This window comes from Protopterus annectens, chromosome 1.part0 (assembly GCF_019279795.1).
Source record: "Protopterus annectens isolate FY-2018-M chromosome 1.part0, PAN1.0, whole genome shotgun sequence".
NCBI classification, from domain to species: domain Eukaryota; kingdom Metazoa; phylum Chordata; order Ceratodontiformes; family Protopteridae; genus Protopterus; species Protopterus annectens.
The window spans coordinates 1,834,516,646-1,834,540,679 of record NC_056725.1 but is presented as its reverse complement, the minus strand read 5'-3'; the positions used below and the strand labels follow the sequence as shown (position 1 = coordinate 1,834,540,679).

Sequence of the window (24,034 nt, the reverse complement as noted above, 5' to 3'; positions counted from 1 at the left end):
AAAAAGACTGAAACATTTCACAGAAAAAAAACCACATTTTACATGAAGTATAATGATGCTAGAAAGAGGAAAGATCTCACCAGTTCTACATGTCAGTGCAGTGCTTTCCGCAAAGTTCCTGCCACCGTTGTCTCTTTTCAAGTATATGTTTCTAGTGTGTTTAATTTTGTTCCTTAGGTCCTATAGTTAGCTATGATATGATAAGGGGTTTTGTTAACAGTAAGTTGGACATGGAGAAATTTTAGTCCATTATCTTGCCTAACAAGTCTGTAGCTGAATTTTTTTTTAAGGAATATGGAAACACCACCTCCTTTAATGTCTTTGTCTAATGTAGTGGGCCTAAATGTGTGATAGACATTGAAACCCTGCACTGATAGAGTGCTTTCATTGGTCATGAGCCAGGTTTTGGTGAGGATGCAAATATCAATGTTTTCCAAGGTACTAATTGCTTGTTGTGAGTGAAGTTTTTTATTCAGACTCTTAGCCTTGAACAGCAATACCTTAATATCAACTGGATTCTGTTTTAATATGTTGTAAGCTTTAAAGACTGACATTGCCTAAAAAAGGCACCATGGGGACGGGCAGGTATTTAGTCGATATGCAAAAGCCATGGGAAGAAAGGTGCAGGCCATCTCTGGCATAACAGTTAGGGCTGTCTTTCATTGCCTCCCAGGCTGATGTTTATTGTTCTTTTTTAGAATGACATCATAGGCTGAGCCAGTGTTTGAAAACTTATGTTATGGCATCATTCTTAGTGATGGTGGAATGCTGTTGAAGACTAGGTCCATATCTGCCTCAGACACATATTCTATGAGCTTCATCATGTCTCTTTTCATATAATCCAGGGAAGTAAATCTCAAGTTATTTACACCACCATGTATTATGAATGTGTGGTATGTGTACTCATGGTGCAAGGACCTGAGTGCTTATGTAATGTCATGAATCCTAGCGCTGATAGTCAACCAACTGTGACCTTCTACTTGCACAGCTTGGTGAGTGGTGCATCAGTGTATCTCACTGTAGAGTCACTTACATTGTGTGGAGGTTTGCTTTATGGAATTTTGAAAACAATCAGTGTGATTCTTCAATGTATGACTTATGCTGCATGTTGCCTGCATTGTATTTAAGATTGCTGAGGGCACCTATTTCTTAAGTTAACTTTTCAGAGGCCTTTTTGGTTTGGGTAGGTTATTTTTAAAGAGCCTCACCATATAAAGGTCTATGTGTTTGGTCTGCACAATGTGTGCTTTATTTAATGCAGTGGTATGTAGTACTGAGGACCTGCTTGTTATTTGTTGTGGTTTATTGTAAGAGCTTTGCATCTAGTAAAATTGTATAACTACATCTCCTATATACTGTGTTGATACACTCTGGTCTAACTAGTAGGTGATTGTTCATAAACATGAGACAACTGCTGCATTGCATCAGGATGCCCATTTAATGAGCCTTGCTACAGGCACTTAGAAAGGTGAAATCCATGGTTCCAGGTGCTTACTAACTTTGGGTGTAGAGGAAGTTGTGTCTATAAGGTCTGGAGTTAACTTACTGGAGGTGCAGTCTCTAAAACAAGCAAATCTAAGTCTACAGATTAAAAGCAACATGCCACCTTGTGCAAACTTATCTGTCTGAAACACAGTCTAAGTCTACAAATGAAGTGCTTTGAAACCACTGATTATGGCACAGTGGGATACAGACCAGAATCTCTGTATGTCAGCTCAGTTCCACAGAATTCTCATATTAAAGCTTTACAGTGCAGTATGGTGCAACATTAAAAAAGAGAAGACTTGACATGTGATTTTGTTACATGACAAACTGAAGTGACAGATGTGACAAATAGTTCTATGTGTTTCTGCCTGTATGGGACCCAGACAGGCTTATCAGGCATGCACTCAACATTCCTTGGAGTGACTTAATGAGGTCATTTTAGTAATGGGACAAGATGGGTTGTGATATGAGTGTGGTATTCATCTGCTGAATTAGCTCTTACTATTTTAGATTTGATTAACATATAGAAATCAGAGGGTCTAGGAGGGGGGAACAGAGCCTCAAGATACTGGAAGACCAGGTAAAGGTGTCAGGAAAAGGTAGAGAAAGGGAGAGGTGTAGGGGTAGATATTGTTGTTGTTGTTTGTCTTTCGGCTTTTCCTGGTAAGGGGTCGCCACAGCGGAACTCCGGTCCTCTAATGATTGTCAGTAGATTTTTACGAAACGCCGAGGTGCCAGCTCGACACCCAACCTTCAACGAAGGCACGCCCATTTACGCACGCATGTCTTTCGAACGCTACCCAACCACAGGGAGGACATGCAGACTCCACACAGAAGGCACTCCCATGCCCAGCCAAGAATCGAATGGGAGAACCTCTTGCTGTGAGGTAACAATGCTACCACCGTACCACCATGGCATAGATATTGTATGTGGTAATAATTGAACAATGTAGGTAATACAAGCATTTATCTATCTGTTTTTTCTCAGTTCTGTATTTATCTGTCTGTCTGTCTATATGAAATGAAAGAGATAAAACCATTTTTTCAGGTGAAAGTATGAGTTTATGTAACAATCATTTTAATCAATTTGGTACTTAATACATGTGCAAAAAAGCTCATAGGATTCACAAATACTGAGTCTATAATTGCAGTCAAGCTAGCACTATTTACACTGCTTGTAATACACATTTCCTCTGCACGTGGCAAGGCCATTGTGCATAATGAACAATTCTTCATTACATCCACAGCACAGACTCACCACCAGATCATGTTAGATCATTTTGTGGCCAAATTAAAGTACAAGCAGCTGGGTTACACTTTGAATATGCATTAGCACATTTGGTAGTCTTGGATTGTCTTGCACAGCTGGAAAAACAATACTGACAATGTTCATGTAACGTACAGCGATATATATGCAGAAAAATGTTCTATGAAAGGAAAATCTCATGGATGGCTAAGGGTGGGGTAGAGGTCTTACTATAGCAACAGAAATCACAGAGATGGATATAAGAGTGTAGAGGGAGTTACCCAACAAATTAGGGTGGCAAAACACAACAGAAAAGATGGTACGACAATATGTGAATGTGGAATAATGGGAAACTTAGACAGGATAGGTGGGATACAGTAAAGTAACATAATGTACTGTCCAGCACCAGTCCTGACAATATCAAGGTATGAACAGTGGTCCTGCATTATAATGTTAATATTATTAAAAAAAGAATATCCTCAGGGGAGCTGACCAGTCAATTTATTTCCATTGTCAGTATATCCACAGTTCTTTAGCATGGGAATCCACTGAAGCAGTTAGACTAAGAGTGGTCATAAAACATACATTCCTGGGAAATGTAGCACACGTGCAGTCTTATAGCAAGAAAAGAAAGATTAGCCTCAAGCAGAGGACAGAACACAAGGTGAGACAATAAGGAATGGACAGGATGGAGGTTGGGTAAGCACTTACCTCCCAACTTCTTAGCTCAATAACCCTGGTGAAGTACAATACTTGTAATTATTTATTGATTAATATCATCAATGATTTAACAATAACTACACTTTTTAGTATGAACAATTGGAGCAATCATGTGTTCATTACTCAAATACATAGGAAGCTGAGAGGTATGGGTGGGATTATTATTATTTATTTATTTATTTTGTTTGGGACAGGTGTTCCCTTTTTTGAGAGGAGAAAATCGGGGGAGGAAGACAAGGTAGTAATAGATGGGCAAGAGTACGAAATTAGGTCACAGGGAAAGACAGATATGACTGATGAGGTGTGGGATAACACAATGAGGGAGGGGAAACACAGTGGAGAAGGAGACATCAAACAAAAAGAGGGAAAATAATGGTGAGGGGAGGATTGTACAATATATGACGTTGGGCGTTCACACAAAAGGGAGAAGAACACTATGTTTGGGGATAGGACTGGGTGTTAGAAGATGCAGCCTCAGCCAGCTTATACCCGGAGGGAGATTACTCTTCACCCTGGAAACCATCACCAATGGGTCCTGCCTCCGAAAGTGGAGTCAGTGCTGGGCTAGGAGGCAACTCAATGTGTCATCAAAGCATGGTCTCCACAATGTAGATGCAGGAATCCAACCTCTTAAAACATCTCCCCCACAGGATTTGCCATCTCCTGACAGCTGACAAAAGTTTCAACTTGACTTGCACTGTTGCTTTTGAGTACCACTGTACCACCCTCCAGTGCTGGGCTACCTGATGAAGGAAGTGCAGTTAGGGCAGGAGGTGTACAGGCAACTGTGGCAGGCTGGTTCCCAGATGTGACAGGCATTTCTGGTGGTGGTGGCACTACTACTACTGCCACCAGTGGGGGAAAAAAGCTTTGCTGGTTGGTTTGGTGCAGGTTGCTGTGCTGCTAAATATAGTAATAACAGAAATGGAGAGAAACAAACAAACAAATAAATAAATGTATGAAAGAGAAGGAATAGCAATAAAGTTGGTGGGATAAGAGAAATACAAAACAATGAATATTGCATTCTTAAGTATGTTGGTACTGGTACATTAAAACATAAAAACCTTTTATAGTAGGACTTACACCGGTATTTGATTATAAACATATGGGGATGATGGTAAGGCAAAAGCCATCTTCACATGAAGTCTGACAAAAGAAAATACTAACTATTTTCTTAAGACAGCACATTTATACTTATGGACAGTGACAATATTTCATTTTTTACAATAATGAAACTGTACATATATATAATTAACATGCTGATCATGCAAAAAAAAAGATATGCCCAACACAGATAATAGATAAGAGACAAATAGGTCTGCTATATTTATTTTGAAATGTCCTGCAAACTACTACTTACTGACAGTTGTGTAGCTAGGGTGGGACGAGAGGGAAAACTACCTTGGGTGCAAAGTGTTAGGGGGTGGGATCGGTCATTTATCTTCCCGATCTCTCTTTAGTGCAATACAGTTGCGGTCAAACCTGAGCACTGTAGTGCTCCATGTTGCTCCATGTGTGGTCTAAACTGTAGCGTTTGTTACAGTGTAAAAGAAAAAAAAATGCTGTTTTAACTAAAAACTGCATGCTGTAGTGCTCAGTGCAGGGTGTAAACTGTAGCAACCGCTTGCTACATTTGTAACAAGCAGTTTGCTACAGTTTAAAAGACAAAAGTTTTTTTTAACTAAAACCTGAGTGCGGTAGTGCAGGGTATAAACAGTATCAACTGCATGTTATATTTGTATCTGTTACAGTTTAAAAGAAGAAAATATTTTTTTAAACTAAAGCCTGAGTCCCATAGAATTCCATTTTGGCAGGGTATAAACTGTAGCAACTGTTTGCTGCATTGGTAGCAAGCAGTTTACTACAGTTTAAAAGAAACATTTTTTTTTAACTAAAGTGTGAGTGTGAAGAAGTAGGATCAGGGGCAGAGTAAAGAAACAGGGCCTAAATGACTGGAGCAGGAGTGAGGGTGTGGGAGTGTTATACATCTAGCCACCCAGTTGGAGTGCCAGTAGAAAGAATGGTCATCATTTTTTTTTTTTTTTATGATCTTTACTTGAAGAGCTGGGGTGGTAGTTTGTGCTTGTTAAGCCAGCTATTCTTTAGATTATAGATATTACATATATGGACCTTATAGCGATGCATTGATGTTATGGAGTCAACAAATATACTCTGCCATGACAATGGTACTTTTATTTGGTGAGGGGGGCATTACAACCACAGACATCGTAGCAATCTCTTTACATATAGACTTAACATAATGAGCCACATGGCCAGCTATATAGGGGGAAGGCATGCAGAAGCACACTTCTAAAATTGCGCAGTCACACTATTTTCCTTAAGATATGCCAGCACTGACAGATGTGGCACCACTGTATAAAAGTTTTACATATTCATAATAGTTATAGTTATTACTATGCAAACAAAGACTTCTTACTTGACAGCAAGTACACTTACCCTGGCACCCTCTTAAGAACTCTAGTTTACTCCTTTGCATTTGTCTGTTCCTTTTGATCTCTGCCGGGCCTAGAGACTTAAATAGGCACAATGAGAAACTGGATGGTGGCATGCAATGGCAGGTTATTTGTTTAGTTAAAAGATGCTATACTTACCTTATTGAGGTAATGGCTTTTGTCTAACTTCAACCTCCCATTAGCCAGTGAGGTCAGGCTTGGATCAATTCAAGTCACTGTAGTGGTGAAAACATTGCTACCCCATGCATGGGATGCCATTCTCATTGGTGACAGCCTTGCCCAAACTATTCCAGACATCATCCTTCTGCTGTGACCTGGTGTAGCCTTCCTGCAGAAGTGTACAACTGTAATGCTTATGGAGGATATCCAGAAAAATCTTGGACTCCTCCTCATACCACTTTTGCACTCTAAAAGAAGCACTACCCTTCCCTTACCTAGTCATAAATGTCTCATCATCAAAGATCTCATGAAAATGGCAGGGAATTGGCACCAAAGACAGTTCTCACATGCCTCAGCCTCCGTGCATAGATGGGCACCTTATTTGCATAATGGATGCCAAACTTATTAAATATAGGAACTATATTATTATGGTTCCAGTAGCATTTTAAAGTTTGAAACATGGCAGTCCTCCATCCTTCTGTTTGCTGCTGAGAATATATACTCAACAGAAGCTCCATCTTCAGATGGTTACTTATGTGATGATCCTCGCCACTCTAACATATTTGGCTTCTCTTGTGTGCTTGAAGCAACCTGTAGGTGCTCGGGTGTGTGCACTGTACATGTAGTAATCTTCAGAATGTTTACCAGGTTTGCTTATTGTGCAAATTGAGCAGCTCATAAACAATAATCATCACAGTTATCATGTGCAGATGGGAGAAACTATAAGATATAAGTACAGTTTGAAGCACAAGTCCTCATTACAGTACAGGAGAAAGTAAAGTGAATTGTGTTAAAACCCTTGTGTTGCCTCAATAATTTTTTGCTAAAGAAGATATCTGCTTACATAAAGTAAGTTGCAGTTTTTACACCTACTCCTTTGTCTAAAGGCAGCTGTTTGTGTGCTGTTTAATGTAAGACCTATAAGTGATATCAGTTTATCAGTGCTACTAAATGTATTGGCCAAAACTCTCTTAAAGGGTACATTGCAAGTATAATGACCATAGCAGCATGCAGGCTTTTTACAGTAGGTTTGTAGTAACAGTACTATGCTATACACTATTGTACTGTGGTGTACCTGACAGATATGTGATTAGTCACAACCTTTGTACCACTTAAGATCATAGCATGATAGGAAGTTAGTAAGTTAATGGCCCTAGGGCCCTTACAAGCCTTGCCAGGTTTTACCTTTATTTCCATGATCAGCACCTATTGCCCCTCTCTAATTGGAACCTCCAGGGTGAATGTATAGTTACCCATCCAATCGTCCAGATTGCATTTGAAGAGGGCCAATAAGGTGCTCTGTTTGACATGAAGTGGGAGTCTGTTCCAAAGATGTGGTAATCTCTGGGAGACAAACCTGTCCTTCCAGCAGGTTCTATTAATGTCACATACTAGGTTAAGGTCTTTAGAGTGAGTAACCTGTGTACCATTTGACTTGCCGATATGCAACATTTCCAATAAAGCAGGGTCAGAGACTGCCTTATATGCAAGTCAGGGATCACCTGAGTAGTTTGTGTAAACAGAAAAAAGTGACAGTGATTTTAGATGCTCCACGTAGGACAGATGCCAAGACCTTGAATTTTACTTGTGAGGAACCTTTGTGGTCTCTCCAATTGCTGCAGGTGCTTTGAAAAGTATATACCAAAAGGGGTATTGTACTCAATTATTGGCCTGATGAAGGAAGAGTACAGGGAGGTTGTAACTTTTTTTTTTTCTGGATACAATTTCCTTACTTATGGGATGAAACATATAGAATGCCTTTCTTTCCACTGTGGAGACATGGCAATCAAAGGTAAGGTTACTGTCAACCTGTGTGCCCAGGTCTCTCACTACTGAGTGCGTACTTAGGGTTTTGCTATTGATATGGCAGTTAGCAGGAACGTCGCTGTTCCCAAAAGGAATGATAATACATTTTTCTTGCATTGAGTTTAAAGCCATGACTTTAGCACTAATCATTTGTTTGTGTAAAACCTCTTGTAGGATGTTGGATGTTGACATCATTTGGAGATTCTATGACCACTCCCAGTCTGCAGTCATCAGCAAATGTTGTCAGACACAGAACTTTAGTTTTTGCTTATACTTCAGAGTAATAGATTCCAAACAGAAGAGGTCCCAGGACTAATCCTTGTGGAACACCACTGGTTACAGGTCTGCTGTTGGAGACAGGTTCCCCTATTTTGACTATATGGGTTCTATCAGTGAGCCAGTTAGTGACCATCTAATGATATAAGGGTTGATACCTAGCTAGATGAGTTTGTCAATGATATCTGAGTGGGGGATAGTGTCAAAAGCCTTGGCCAAGTCTAGGTAGACTGTATGCATAGATTTCCCCTCATCTAGGGCCTTGTTGACTGTCTAGAAGAAGTCCACCAGCTTTAATAGGCATGAGCTCCCTTTGATAAATCCAAACTTGAGTAGGCTCAAGTGTTTGGAGATTTCCTATATCTTTGATGATAAGGTTCATGAGAATTTGCTCCATGGCCTTGCAGATAAGGCTAGTCAGGCTAATAGGTCTATAGTTCCTGGGGCTAGTGGAAGCACCATCTTTGTGCAAGGGGATAATGGTGTCCGTTTTGACAAGCATGCAACTTAGTTGAGTGCTTATTAACTTGCAGTCATGTGCTTGATCTTTGGGGGTATGATGGGGTTGTGCATTGCTTCGGTCACATAATGGCTGACTTTCAGGTAATGATTGTTTTGTGGATACACATGTTAGTATCAGACCCAACAAAAGCATACCAGGTATCCTATTAGTATATAATTAGTTTTAAGATTATTAAGACCCATTTAGGTCCACAGTTATTAATTCCATGATTTTCCATACCAGCAGAGCTATGCCTAAGAAATGGGTGCAGAAATCTATGTCCACTCTCATGACAAAGTTTACAGATGCTGAAAATAAGGTGGTACTTGAAGCTCTCCACTTCCATGGTAGATGGTTTCTTGCAGTCAGTTCTGCCAACCAGCCCTCTCATGACTGTTTCTGACATGAACTTGTCAATGTTAATGCTGTGGATGGTCAGGAAAGTAATTATGGCATGTTTTGCCACAGGGTGACTGATATGATTTATGCTGCCATACACAGAGTAGAATCCCTGGCACTAGAACAGAGACAACAGGTGGTGGGCTATCTGCTGAACCACCCCTTACAGAGAATGATTTCTTAGATTTGGATTTCTTAGCTACACTTAAAAGCAGTACCATCTCCACTGAGTTCAACAGTGCGTTGCCGGATATTGGTGCAGAGCTGGATAGGTCCCAGTGAACTTCAACTGATGATGCTCTGAGTATGTTGTCCTAGTATTAATATTTGATCCAATTTTTACCTTTTAGTCACATTGCAGTTTATAATTGCTGTCTCATTTCTGGCATGCAGGTACATCTCATGTGGGTGTAAAGTCCATCTTCACATGGTATAGGCAGGGTTATTACTCAATATCATGTTGTTATAGTTGTAAGGATATTAGCTGCATGTGTAATTGTGATGCTGGGTCATCCTTTACACTGGATATTTTTTGTTTTGGTATATTTACTGGTGATTCATTATCAGGTACCAGCACTGTGCAACTACCCCCTCTGATATTAGAGGATATTTAGCCTCTGATAATGATGGGTGGGGATGAACAGGCACAGTCAGGGAGTGAAGACTGTGTGTTGGACACAGGGAGAGTGACCCCCACATCCCCTACTCAGAGTATGGATACAGTGTCTAGGCCTGTACATACCCATGACATACTACCATCTGATATTGGGCAGGTTGATGGGCACACTATAGGCTGAGTAAATGCAGAGTCCCCATTAGAGAGATGTCTGAATCTGCACTTAGCACTTGTGGGCAGGGGGGTTGGGAATCTCCCTCCTCTTGAGGATGGTGTGTTTGTAGCTGCAACCCAAAATAAGTCCAGGGCCATTGTGGATGTACTACTAGTCCCACCATGGCAGAGGTAGCGAGGGTGATCCTGGTTGTGAATGCTGACCTGTTGGAGTGTATGAAGCATGTGTGTAATTTGTTGGAGTGTCTGACTCTTTCTCTGGATCATCTGTCAGGGCGAGGGGGTCATTTTCAAGTCCAGTTATTTGGTATGTGCTCAGATATTATCCCACCAGGCCATGGATAAGTGAACTCCCATTCTTGCAGTGCTAGCACTTCTACAGCAATATCGGTTATGGATGCGGCTACACCCAGAAGAGACCATCCACATGGTTCTGGTCATGCTGGGACATCCTCCAGTAGATGTCAGTCACAGTCAGGTAGCACATCAACATATAGCGTTGGTCAAGATACAGCCAGTGCAACTCCTGGCAGAGCCAGCTCTCATTATTGCAGACTGTCATGCATGCCCTAGATCTGCCCAGTACACCAAGCCACAGTGTTGTATCACATGCCGAGATTGTGCCCCTGAAGACACACAAACACCCACATCCTAAACATCTACCGACTCTGGCCCTTCTTCATGTTAACCATCACCCAATCCAGTAATCACACTACCCATAGACAGACTTTTTCTGTTACTACACCTCAGCACTCATATTCACACACTTCCCTGTGAAAGACATGCATTCCTGTACTGCCATACCCACCTGTGCAAGTGATGATAACTGTGCTTTGTCCTGTGTACATTGGTATTTGGGCACCTATATTTGATACACAGCATGGCCAGCCTAAGCATGGGTAAGCAGAGTCCGGTATTTTTGTATGTATCACTTTTGCTTTTGTGTATCTGATTAACTCTTGTATGGTTATGTTGTAAATATATGTGCAATCTTGATTAACTCTTGTATGGTTATGTTGTAAATATATGTGCAATCTTCTGCCTCTTTGTAAGTGCCATGGTATACTGTACCAGCCTCTGTCTAGCATGGTTATCCCCTGCTGCTGGCTTCTCCTTTGACTTCTAGTCACTCTTGCCTGCCACTGCTTGTGTTGCTGGTGACTGTGGTTCTTGGAACAGGCCATCCTGATGTAACTGCTTCCTAACTATTATATTACGTAACACAGCACACATGATCAGTATTTTGTTATATGTGGTGGGATCATATTGCAGGGCACTACTGGATATGTACAGTCAATGAAACCATGACTTCAGCATCCCAAACACATGCTCTAAGATGTTTCTGGTTTGTGCAAGGGCACAATTGACAAATGGTTAGTTTGATTATATGAATTTCTAATTGGTGTCATGAGCCAGGGTAATAGGGCATATCCAACATCATCCACAAGATGCCCCTGTGGGCAATTACCCTTTGCAAACCACTGGTAAAGATCATATGTGTGCCATATGTGGGAGTCATAAAAACTTCCTGTGTGGCCTATGTGAAAAAATTTGACACTGTTATTTGTGCTAGCATGTCTGGCTGAGTTTTTGTATGTAATTTCAGATTACCCTCTGTATTATATGCCAGCATGACTAGCTATGACATTGTAAATAAGTTCTTATATGAAAATTTATATTCTGTACAGAATGTTTTAAAGATTTGAAAAGCGTTCATTTACATTTCTAACTGTGCATATTTGTAAAGAAGATTCTAAAGGCAGACTGTCTCAGAATCAGCTGATCTATAGATGATGTCATCGGAATGTTGACAGTTGCTATGTGTTACCATCAAAGGCTGAAAGACAAGAAGGAATTTAATAAACAGTTGTTGGTTGATTTTCAAAATATGGAATGAAAGTTAGAACTGGAACAGTTGTGACAGGCTAGTCTATAAAAGAGCCTGTTGAAGACAGTTGATGTCAGTTACAATTATAGTTGTTGTCAGTTAACAGCCAGTTGCCAGTTTTAGTTGTTCACAGTTGTACTGTGCAGTGGATACTCAAAAGGACTCCCCAAGAGCTGTAAGTCTGCTTTTGTTCAGTCATAATAATTTAGTTTTGGAACAGTATTCCTTGGTCATATAGGAAAATTATAACTAATCAGAGATTTTCTAAATATTGGATTTATATCCTACACTATTGGTTTAATTTTCCTGGCAATTGAGTTCTATTTGTTTATTGGAAATTACTCTTTTATATTCTTAATCATTTTGCTCATTATTAAATATCTTTATTAGCTTACATTGTGGCTGGTCAATTAGTGTTTTCTTTAGTGATTTGAGAGTGCTTATACCTGCTTTGATAACTTCCTGGGCCACTCTGAAAGCCTGGCTGCTTTAGGTAATTTGCTACTATTTATTTTAATATCTAATTTTCATAATTGGAAACCCCTTCAAAAGGGCATGAAGGCTATCTGATTGGTGGCAGCATGTAACCGTATTATTCCGGGGAAGGGGCACAGCTGGAAATCTGTCAGGCTTTCCCAGAAGTGTTTGGATGTGTGAGATTTAGTTTTTTAAGTGTGAGTGTATCAGAGGTCTTAAACTGGGACACATTGCTGTGAAGTGTGCAAAAAGCAGTTCTATTTGGGGTGGATAGAAGAATACAGTCCATTCCCAATTTATAAAGTGTGTTCCTGTTTTGCTCTTATAGTTTCATAGCTTCATATGTTCACAGATTTTTACTAGGCTAATGATTACAAGGGTTTTTATAAGCCTAGCCATGCATCCTAAATCTCTGACAAGTTTTGATACCCTCAATAAGTGTAAGCATGGGCCTGGGAGATGAACTATTTACAGGTTACCTGTGTCCATTAGATACACAGGTAACAAACCAGGGGTTAATTTCTGGTTTCCCATCCAATTGTCCAAGCTGCACTTGAATTGAGTTAGGGAAGTACTCTACTTCACATGGATGGGGAGCCTGTTCCATAGATGTGGTAGTCTCTTGGAGACAGACCTGTCTCTTCAGCAGGTCCTGTTTATATCACAGGGAAGGTTTAAGTCTTTAGAATGGGTAATTCTGGTACTGTTTGTTTTGTAGGTATGAAGGAGGTCCATCAGATTGGGGTCTTAGGGGAAATTGTGAAATATTACTCCTGTTTAAGTGACAGTCTCCTATTGGAGTCAGTAATGAGGACTGAAGCTCCTTAGTTACTTATTCAGGATAGTAAGGGATGTTACATTATTGTTGGCAGTCCAGTGAGGTATTGTCTGGACGTCACAGCCTGCAAACACATTTGTAGATGATACCCTGTACATTATAGATGACTTGGCAGTTGATAAGATATACTGTTTGTAGTTCACATAATTCCTTCTCAGTTCACCAAGTAAGGCCTGTTGGCTTTCTACTGTGGGGTATGTTGGAACCACATACGCTCCCTCATATGCTGAAGCATGGCACTGAGGAATTGATGGAGTATTCTTATGGCAAATGCCTGAGATATTCCCACTTTGTCCCCAGCTGGTCACTGAAAGGTCTCTGTAGCTAATATACATAAAGCCACATATACCTTAGCATTCACTGGGATAGGTACTCCATGACTCCTAAGGGGTTCATATGAGGCCACACACATCTCCACATATTGTTGCACTGAATCACTGTCCCCACACTAATGATTCACTATGTCATTGCCGGATGATCCATTGCCTCCCAAGGCTATGTTGTACACCGTTGGATGCAGCAGATGTTATAAGAGCCTTTTGCAGATACATATTTTCAATAGCTGCTGTAACCCCTAACATAGTGGTTTACTTTACTCTGCCTGAACATGAGCATGGATGTGTATGGATCTAATGCAGGTGGAGTGTCACTGCATGACGTTTTACCATTTCTGAATTGCTCTGCACATAGTTTTGCATCATTATCATAGACAGTGCTTCGCTATGCGATCATTAGAATATGACACAGCTGACCATGTTACTTCAGCTGGCCATATTGTGTTGCTGTGTTTTCTGAATTGCACATACCCTGTCTGTTGCTACTTATTTTGCAGATTTGCTTAGTATGATGTGGAAAAGCTTTCTGAATCTCTAATTTTATTAAATTATGCTTTCTTAGCTTTCTACACAGAGAGTGTTTATAACCCATCTGAAGTGATTTTGAAGGTAGAGAAAATAATGTGAAATTAAAAGATGTGGAAAGAAGGGGTCAAGTTATACTCTTCTTGTTTTGCAGGTTCATTTCTACAATCTTCTGAGAGGTCCATTTCCCTAGTAAAAGGTGGAAAAGCAGAACAGGCTGCAGCCCTTGCCTGGGAAAAGCAGGGGGCCTTTCCTAGTAATAAAATATTTACAGAGTGGGTAGAATCAGCCAAGGATAATCCAGTCGTGGTTGACTTTGAGGTAAGACGTCTTTAAATTAATTTAAAAACATGAAGGAAAATTGTTTAGAATGCATGCCATATAAGAAATATTTATTTTAAATATGAGATTTTATCTGTTTAAATTAAGGAACCATTAACCAGTATCTTTAAAATGCTTTAAAGTAAAACTTGCACTTATAGTTTATGAATATATTGAAAGTACTAGATCATGATAATAATGAAATTATGACCATAAAGCTATGTACAACATAAGCTCCCCATACAGAAATCTCCTGCATATGTTCAGTTAGTAACTATTTCTACATCCATATATATCTTTTAGGCCTGCCAATATACCAAAACAATCATTTCCCATAATGTGTCCATTTTTAAATATTTAAACTAGTGTTTGCTTTAATAATGTATTCCACATACTGACTCCAGAGCACCAGAGAAGAACCGGCCGAATCGCGAGTGGCAGAATTATCGACAATGCAGAAGACCGGCTGTGTGTATATGGGGTACGGGGCGTTAGGTGCGAGGCAGGTATGGGTTAAGTGAGTTAGGGTTAGGGAGGCGATAGGGGTGGGTTAAGTGAGTTAGGGTTAGGGAGGGTTAAGTGAGTTAGGGTTAGGGGGAAAGGCTTAGGAGGAAGGTTAGTTAGTTGGGTTAGGGTTAGGGGTAGGTAGGTAAAGGCGATAGTAGCCGAGCGGACCTTAGGGTTAGAGTGAGTTTAGGATTTTGGTGTGCTTGTGTTGTGTGTGTGGTTTGTGGAATGGGGATGTGTTTTGTTTTTAATTGTTATTGTGGTGTGTGCAGTGTATGGGGTTCGGTTATGTGTGGTTTCGTGTTTATGGACTGTCGAATATGTGGTGTCGGTGATGTGGTTGTCGGTGTTGTGTGGTTTCGACTATGTCAGGTAGAACCCACATACTAGCTATTGTCTTAAAGAACCAGTTAGTACAGCTCTCATTCCTATTCAGTCTTCTACTCAGGCTGTTTGCTGATTCTCTACTACTCTTTGATAATCCAAACTTTACAAGTGGCAGTGTCTCTAAATGCCGAATATACATGAATAAGATCCCCTCTTAAATATCTAAATGAAACACTGTACAAGTTCAGATATTATACTCTTTCAGAATAACTTAAACGTTTTACATCCACTGATGCTTTTGATATATTTTTGTTGTACTCTTTCCAATTTCCTAATGTTTGTTTTCTTTTAAGGTTTCCATATTATTACTCCATAATCTACTTTTGGTCTGATAAAATTTACAAACAAGGGTTTCATTACTTCTAATTTCCTATGCTGTTGTTGTTGCTGTTTGTCTTTCGACTTTTTCCTGGTAAGGGGTCGCCACAGCGGAACTCCGGTCCCCTAATGATTGGCAGTATATTTTTTATGAAACGCCGAGGTGCCAGCTCGACGCCCAACCTTTAACGAAGGCACGCCCATTTACACATGCATGTCTTTCGAACGCTACCCAACTGCGGGGAGGACATGCAGACTGCACAATGTTGTATAAATCGTTTTACACATACTTATAGTTTTATAACTATCATTGACCAATTAATTGATATGATCAGAAAAACATGAAGCTGGGTCTACCCTGCCTGGCTCTTCAAGAACGCAGCTGCTTATAATGATAATATGATAATGAAATGGCCATTAATCACATTATGGGCCACAGCATCATTGACTGTTTTTTTTGATGGTATACAGGAGCAATATAGAAATAATAATAATTCACGTAGTCTTTAATATTTTTGCCACTTCGTAAGTAGGTTAAACCATTATGTGCAAATGTTTCTTTTCATGAGTAACCCTAGGGGTACAGTCTGATTACACAGTATGGCTGGATTCCAGCAATATGTGTGTAGAAGTATTTGTCTGCACAAGACAGCAGTCATACATTTCAGGTATTGTATTTTTTTATACAAATGTTAGCATGGCTTGCTAACTTTTTTTTTTAATTCTGTAGCAGTCTGGCAGTTTCATAACATAAGTCTCTAAGAAAAATACTATTAAAGACAGAGATTTTATTGGACCCTGAAGGACTATAAGTATAGTCGAGAATGTTTATATTAGACACCTCAGATCCTTCATATTTAGAACTGCGAGTCATATAATCATGGATCCTAATAAAGCTTCATGAATTCTACTGTCAGGTACAGAACTCCTCTACAATATTGTTCCAGAGCATTATCAATGAAAAATGAAGACTGCGCAGTGTATTACCTATGCAGAGAGTATAAGCTGCACAAATACACATAAAAGGTTGTGTGATCTTTTACCAGCTTAAGATGTTTTAAACAAAGAATGACATACAGCACAGATAAAAACAAAACCATCTGTGCAAAAGTATCCATGGTAATTTTTATAATATTTTTTATTTGCATTAGCTGTATGTAATAACCATGTGTGTCAAGTAAGGCAAAAACAGGTTACTAAGAAAAAATATTAACAATATGGTGTGGATCACACATACAAATGGGTTCACTTCACTTTGTTAAACCATCAGTTTTTCGCCAGGGTGGAGTGCTTGGAAAAATCATCTTATGTCAAAAGGAGAAAGATTGAATGAGTATAAGCAAGGTGAATGTTGGTTTGGATTTGTAATGCTTAAAGTTTCAGCATTAGGAGTGAAAGTCTGTGTGGGAGTGTTTGTGGGTTAGGGCTACAGTAAGGGCTAGGGAAAGGAATAGATTTAGTGTTGTACATGTAGGCTGTGGATGTATATGATGTGTTTCTGAGTCTCTAGAGAACAGTTTTCCTAAGGTAAGCTGTAGGGTTGGGGTTAGGGTCAAGGGTAGGGTTAGGGTTAGCTCATATTAGTAAGGTGGTGTCAGGTCGAAGCCCTCCTGCCCATTCTTCCTAATGTGTGTTAACTGTAATCCTTAACCTCCCCCTGCCCCCCCCACTTCACCACCCTACTAATGTGTGCTAAGCCTAATCATACCCCTAACCTCACCTTAGGAAAAGAAAAACAAATCTTCGGTATACCACCATGGCCAAAAGGCAAAGCACTTAAAATGGTTCTTTAATAAAACACTTAAAATATAAACTCAAAAACTTTAAAATGTAAACACAAAAACTTCACAACAAAAGCGAGCTTGTCCGCCCGATAAGCGCTTTCGGCATATAGCCTTCATCATATCGTAACTTCCTGCAGCTCTCTATTCCTGAGTACAACAAAAGTTAGCCAATGAGTAATCATTTTTTGGTCAATGCCTTTCAGCCATCCAATCAGATAAACACCAATTTCAAACTTCAAGGAGTACCAGCCTCCACGTTTTAACCAATGGTCAGCTTCTTATTTTTAAGAATAGGCTTAAGCAGAACCATAGTATTCAGGCCAGGATGGTGATCAGCCCTTAAATTTACTATCCAACCTATCTCGCAGATTTCAGTGCGATTAGTTATGTCCCCTCCTCTGTTATTTGGAGGAACACATTCAACAGCTTTAAAAACAAACATATGTGTGGAGTTTATGGAAATATGATTTGCAAGAACATTCTTAGGGTCTTTATTATTAATGTCTCTTAAGTGACGTAAGACCCTATCTTTCAGCAGCTGATCTGTTTTTCCAATATAAAAAACATTACAGTGACAGCAGGAAGCAAGATAAACCAGGTGCTGGCTGTTACAGTTAGCATACAGCTTAAAAATGTATTGTTTGCCAAAGGTAGGATGGATAAAGATGTTGCTATTATCAATAGACGCACAGACTTTACATCTGTTGCATTTACAGGTGCCTTCTCTATCAAATATTTTCTTGTGGCTAAACCCATCTTTGCCACATAGCAATCTTTTAATGTTCTTCTTATTTTTAAATATAAATCTCGGATTGTCACCAACGATGTTCCTTATTTTATTGTCTTTAGTGACTACTGGCCAAAATCCCCTGATCACATCACATATTTTCTTGCAGTCCATACTATATGCAAGTGTGCAGTTGAGCATATTCTCCCTCTTCTTCTGCCCCTTTTTATCTTTTGGGTTAATGGGAGATTTATTTTTAGAAAAATAAGGACATCCTCTTCTATCTTTTATTTCTCTAATGTCAGACCTAATCTTGAGGTATCTGTCTTTATACCCTCTATTTTGTAGGTTTTCTGCAGCCTGTCATGTTCTCTGTTGAAATCAACATCACTCGTGCAAAGCCTAGAAATACTTAATTTCTGGTTCTCCATAATGTTCTTAAATATGTGGGCAGGGTGCATACTTTTATGGTGCAAATAATGGTTCTTCCATGTACTATTTCTATGTAAGTTTGTGCTCAAACCTTTACCTTGATGTAAAGCAAGGTTAACATCTAGAAAATTGATCTCCTGTTTGGAGTAGTTGACTTTAAATTTTAGAAAGTTGGTACTCAAATCAAATATTCAGTGAAAGATATCAATTGTTTTTCATCACCTTTCCAAAGGATAAAAATATCATCCATGAAATGGCCATAATAAAATAAATGCACATACCATGGATCCATATCACAAAGGACTTTAGTTTGCTTCCAATGGGCAAGCACTATATTCAAGTAACTATTTGCACAGGGGGTGCCCATGGCTACCCCCTATGTTTGTCAGTAATAATCCTGACCATGTACAAAGACATTATTCTCTAGAATTAATTCCAACAGGGAGCATACTAGATCTGCATTGAATCCAACCTGATGTAAAAATTCACGGATGGCTTCAATGCCATAGTTGTTAGGAAACACAGTAAAGAGACTATTGATGTCCATGGTGACAAAAAACAAAGTCTGTGACATTTTCCACATATTCCATTTTTTGGTATATAAATCATTCAAAAAACTGCCTGTGTCTTTCAATACTGAAGTGGCTTTAGGTAGAATCTTTTTAAGTTCATGCTCCACATAGAGAGGGGCTCAGTTACCCACCCTCTTCATGCTATGATAGGTCATAGAGGTGGGTTATCATACCCCTTGTGGATCTTAGGTAGGCCACTAATACTAGGAATAGTGGGGTTGGTTACTTCAAAGAAGTCATAAAATTCCTTTGGCTGGGTGGACAAGCTTTTGTTTTTTGTGAAGTTTTTGTGTTTACATTTTAAACTTTTTGAGTTTATATTTTAAGTGTTTTATTAAAGAACTGTTTTAAGTGGTTTGTCTTTTGGCTGTGGTGGTATACCAAGGATTTGTTGTTCTTTTTCTACATTCTTTACTCGGATACCTTCAGCAGTTTCTAAGTACTTTTTACCCTCACCTTAGGAAAATACATTTCTGCAGCACTATCACTATTCAAACAAAATGTGCTGCAAAGTTAGTGGTAGGGTTTTGGTTAACTAATTGCAAAAGGAAACTGTTTCCACTTTGCAGTCAGTTGTTTCAATGAGTTGGGTTTTTCATTAAGTATATTTTTGAATTGCCAGCATCAATCACCTGTCTTTCAATGTTTGTACATTTCAGTACAGACCCATACAAACATAAACAACAGTGTAAGCTCTGCCCAGTTACTAAAGCTAATGCTTCATGTAAACACAACATACTCAAGTGAAATAGCAGTGCACAACCTTTACCCGAAATGCCACTTGCATAGTATGGTCTCAGAAGTTTGGCACTGTAGTGGAGTGAGTAGCACTGTCGTCTCACAGCAAAGGGTTTCTAGTTCAATTGTTGGCTTAGATGCTTTCTGTATAGAGTCTACATGATATGGATGGAGCAGCTTAAGTTAGAATGCTCCCCTTTGTGTTTGTGTAAGTTTTCTCTGAGTACTCTGGTTTATTACTACATCCCAGAGGCATGCAACAGGCAGACTGGTAAATCTAAATTGTCCATAGGTTTGTATTTGTATGTAATATGGATATAATACTAAAATAAATGCTTGTTCCTCTACTTCTGTTCTCCACTTGCCCACTAAACTCCAAGGAATGCTGCCTAGACAGATGGACGAGAGTATCCTAGCTCTTCCTACTATGGGAATTCAGTATGGATCCTCCCCAGCTACTCTTCCTTCATCTTTCTCCCATTCTGGCTATGTAAGTCTGATATGTTACTGGTACTGTTAGTGGGCACCATGCAGAGGTTATAGAAGAGGCAATGGAGGGACTGTCTGTTAGATTAACTATCATGTGTTCTTACCTGACCACCTGCTGCAATGTACTAAGTAGTTTAAGGAGGAACAGAGAAGAACTAGCACAGTGCACCCAGTGAGGAGCATTCTAACTTAAGCTGCTCCATCCATATCATTGATACAGGGATTAGCTTTGTCCAAACCTATGATGGTGTTTTGAATAGTGTCTGACAGGTCATCTGCTTAATGTGGTCTGGCAGATTATTCTACAGGGTGGATAGTGCATGCCTGGAGCCATGTCATCAGACCTAGAGCTAGTTCTAGAAATATTTAGCATTCATATTGTTGATGACCTGAGTTGTCATATTAGAACATGCCAGAGCATATTTATTTTTCTGAAGAAGCTTGCCACTGAAAATAAGCTTCTTGTATACTGTTTTGTTATTCATAGTCAGTCAGGCTCATTTGTGTGACATGCTTCTTAAAATTAATTAATCAGCTCAGTACTTTGCACAAATATTACCACCTCAGTAACTTGGATGGTGCTAATGATATCATTAGATTACTTTTAGCATTCAGTTTGTATACAGCTATTATCTTAGATTTATTTTAGTATTAATATATTCCAAATAAACCATTTGGAGAGCTTTTTGTAACTAGTTGTAGGGTATTGATCAAAGACTTACACTGGAAATATATATTATGGAATCATTAGCATATGCTCACTCATTCACAGTGTGCTATCATTTGTGAATATGGAGAAAAGCTAGGACTAAGGCTAGATCCCTGTATAACTTCACACTATTCACAGGATAATGTCAAATAACATTTTGCCAAGTTGTAATTTCGATACATATTGATAATCAATTGTCAGACCATTCCAAGTCATTTGGTCTGAAGCCAGTTGCACCATGGGTAACTGTTTGATATTCTGAGACTCATTAGTACAAATCCCAGCATAGAAGGATTGAATGACTGAAAATGTGAACTTGCATATACTAAGTCCAAGATTACTGTTTCTCAGAATATTCTATTTTCTCTGAGTTATAGTGATCTCAGAGTTGGTATATATATATCTTTGGGGCTGTGGGGTGCTAGCCCCCTCACATCACATGGTGCAGGTTGGCGTGTATCTCCATCCAAAAAAACAACATTAAAAGAAAAGAGCACACTAAACTGGTTATTATCAGAGTTTATACACTGATTTCTAGGCTTGCAGATAATCATTCTGAATTTTAATAGACTGTAAAAGAAAGGGAAGGCGCCAACATTTGTGTTTCTGTAATGTTACTAATGCTTGAGTGTCTTGCAAATTAATGCATGCATTACATCTTGCAATGTTTGAAGGTAAATCATCTGCAATTTAATGGCAACCTGAAATCATTTATCCTAAAAGTTTGCTCATTTTGTAATGTTAGAAATGTTTAGATGTGCAGTATTAATTTAAAAAGTCAATACTGACTTCTTTGAGGCAATGTTATGATATTTTGCATTGCAGAAATGAATGCAGCACAGTAATAGTGCAGTCCAACGTTTAACTACAACCTTATTATTTAAGCACATTGAATTCCAGACTGGAAACGTCTAAGTTAATTGAGATGGAATTTATGAAACAGAAATAAATGTTTGCACATTTAGAAATGTATGTAACAGAATAATGAAGCCCACAACTTGATAACCACAGATCAGAAATGTACAAAACCCACCTTGTTATCACAAAGTAGTATCTAAAATGCAGATTAAAAAGATATCTGGATCACTTTAAGGACAGTGTTATTACATTTTTGTTGTTTACTTTTCCTTGTTTTTTTCATTTCTATTACAAATGGAAACTTTTAGAATTATGATTAAAACCACAATGACTTGGAATTTAAAGCAGTTATGCTATTGATATATACGAAAATAATCTATATTTTCTTTCAGCTTGCTCCCATAGTAAATCTAGTGAAGAATGTCCATTGTGCCGTTACTAAACGTCGAAATCTTGAGAAAGCGATCATTGAATACATGGAAAAATTTGATCCCTGTCGATGTTCTCCATGTGCTAATAATGGGAGGGCAGTGCTATCTGGAACAGAATGTCTTTGTGTATGCCAGGCTGGCACCTATGGTGATAACTGTGAGAGACGTGCTCCAGATTACAATTCAGGTATTAATTTACTAGTATTTCTTAAGCTGATATCATAGCTGATTTACATTTTATTATTTCGATAGCTCAAGACACCAGTAATATAATTTCATAATTTAAATATATTTTCCTTAACAGAGTAAAGTAAATCACAATTTCTCTTTCTATTAATTGTGTCTTCTTTATAGTTTAGATTTCAAAGACATTTTTTATATATTACTACTGTAGTAAAAGTGAATCATTACAGATTATTATACAATTAAGAGGACAATAAACAAAAGCCAAGTGCATTGACCTAAATCTTCTTCTTCTGTTGATTTATATGACATTACTAACTCTTCATAATGCCAGTATGGGTATGAACAGTACAGGTGACAAAACTTAGCTATGGTCTCATGAGAGGTACTTTTTATAGCTTATTGAACATAGCAGCTACAGTGCTAGTTAACCCACAGTACTAGGTCATGTGACTGAGCTTCTTGATGGCCTGTTTTGTCCATGAGCGTAAAAACCTGTGAATTAATAAACAATTAGTTCATTATAATTAGCAAAGTCAAGCACAATTTCAAATTCTATAAAGGTAAACATTACAATGTTGTGTAAATAAAAAAAAATTGCCTAATATCAATGGAGCTTGAGTGCAAGAAAGTTGATATCGGGAAATGTGGAGCACATTATTCCTAGTAAGAGAAATTTCTATACAGAAGACCCTTCACAGGACAGTGGAAGATGACAGGTATTTTGAAAGCCAAGAAGACATTGAGCCAGATTGACAAAGGCTTGCACGGAGTGTAAGAGTAGTGTAAGATGGCAAACAGGCAATATGTCTGCCGAGCGATTCAGCAATAGCCGGCAGGGGCGTGCATGAGAGCTTCTAAAGCTACTCTTGCACGGAGAGTGTTATGGTATGCAAATTACCTCATTTGCTGCTGAAAGCTATGCAAATGAGGTAAATTTGCAATCTAGGAAACACTAACCTGCCCGTGAAAGAGTAGTGTTATCTGCAGAAATGTACTCCGTTGGTAACGGAGTACTGTTCTGCAAATAGCTAAACGGAGCTATGACAGCTCCAAATAAAGGACGCATTTAGTTGAAGAAGCATGCCAATGGCCAAATATAAGGCCATTGGAATTTGCAAATGTTGTAAATGCTTAAAATCCATGTTTTCCCCTGATCGCCGATGTTTAAGCATAGTGCAGTGGTGCGCAAACATGCTGCGCTTTAAATAAAATGAAAAAAAGGGAAAAATAGACACAAATGTGCATTTTCACTAAAAAGCTTGTTCTGCCATGCAGGTGAATGGCATGCTGAAAACAACATGGCCACTGAGTAGTGGTTGCTAAGGGGGGGAAGCTCAGTGTGAGAGATGTAACCAAGCATTAGTAGGCAGTCCTATGCAAATAAGGATAAGGATAGTGAATCCCAATTTTCCCCGGCATGTGAGCCATGTCCCTAGAGTGTAAGTGTAGGAGTAGGGTAGTAGTAGAGTAGAACATAGGTGACATCATGAGGGGGTATGTCTGAAAGACGGTAAGGTGATTGGAGCACAGTGGCTTGTGTTTGCCCTGAGTTGCTCAGGATTGCAAGAGGCATGTTTACAGTGGTACTAGCTGAAAACAAGAAATCAAGGGTGTACGCCGTGGATATATCTGAAATCTCTTGCAAACGGGCACAC

The 24,034-nt window shown here is 39.0% G+C and overlaps 1 protein-coding gene across 2 annotated transcripts in view; it reads left to right on the top strand.

Moving 5' to 3' along the window:
* C6 (complement C6) overlaps window positions 1–24,034 on the top strand; it is a 745,556-nt gene that overhangs the window by 577,132 nt on the left and 144,390 nt on the right. For both annotated transcript variants that reach the window (XM_044069804.1, XM_044069796.1), the window contains exons 10-11: window positions 14,075–14,241; window positions 22,155–22,380. In XM_044069804.1, coding sequence (XP_043925739.1) covers window positions 14,075–14,241; window positions 22,155–22,380 — 393 coding nt within the window. The remainder of the gene's footprint in view (window positions 1–14,074; window positions 14,242–22,154; window positions 22,381–24,034) is intronic.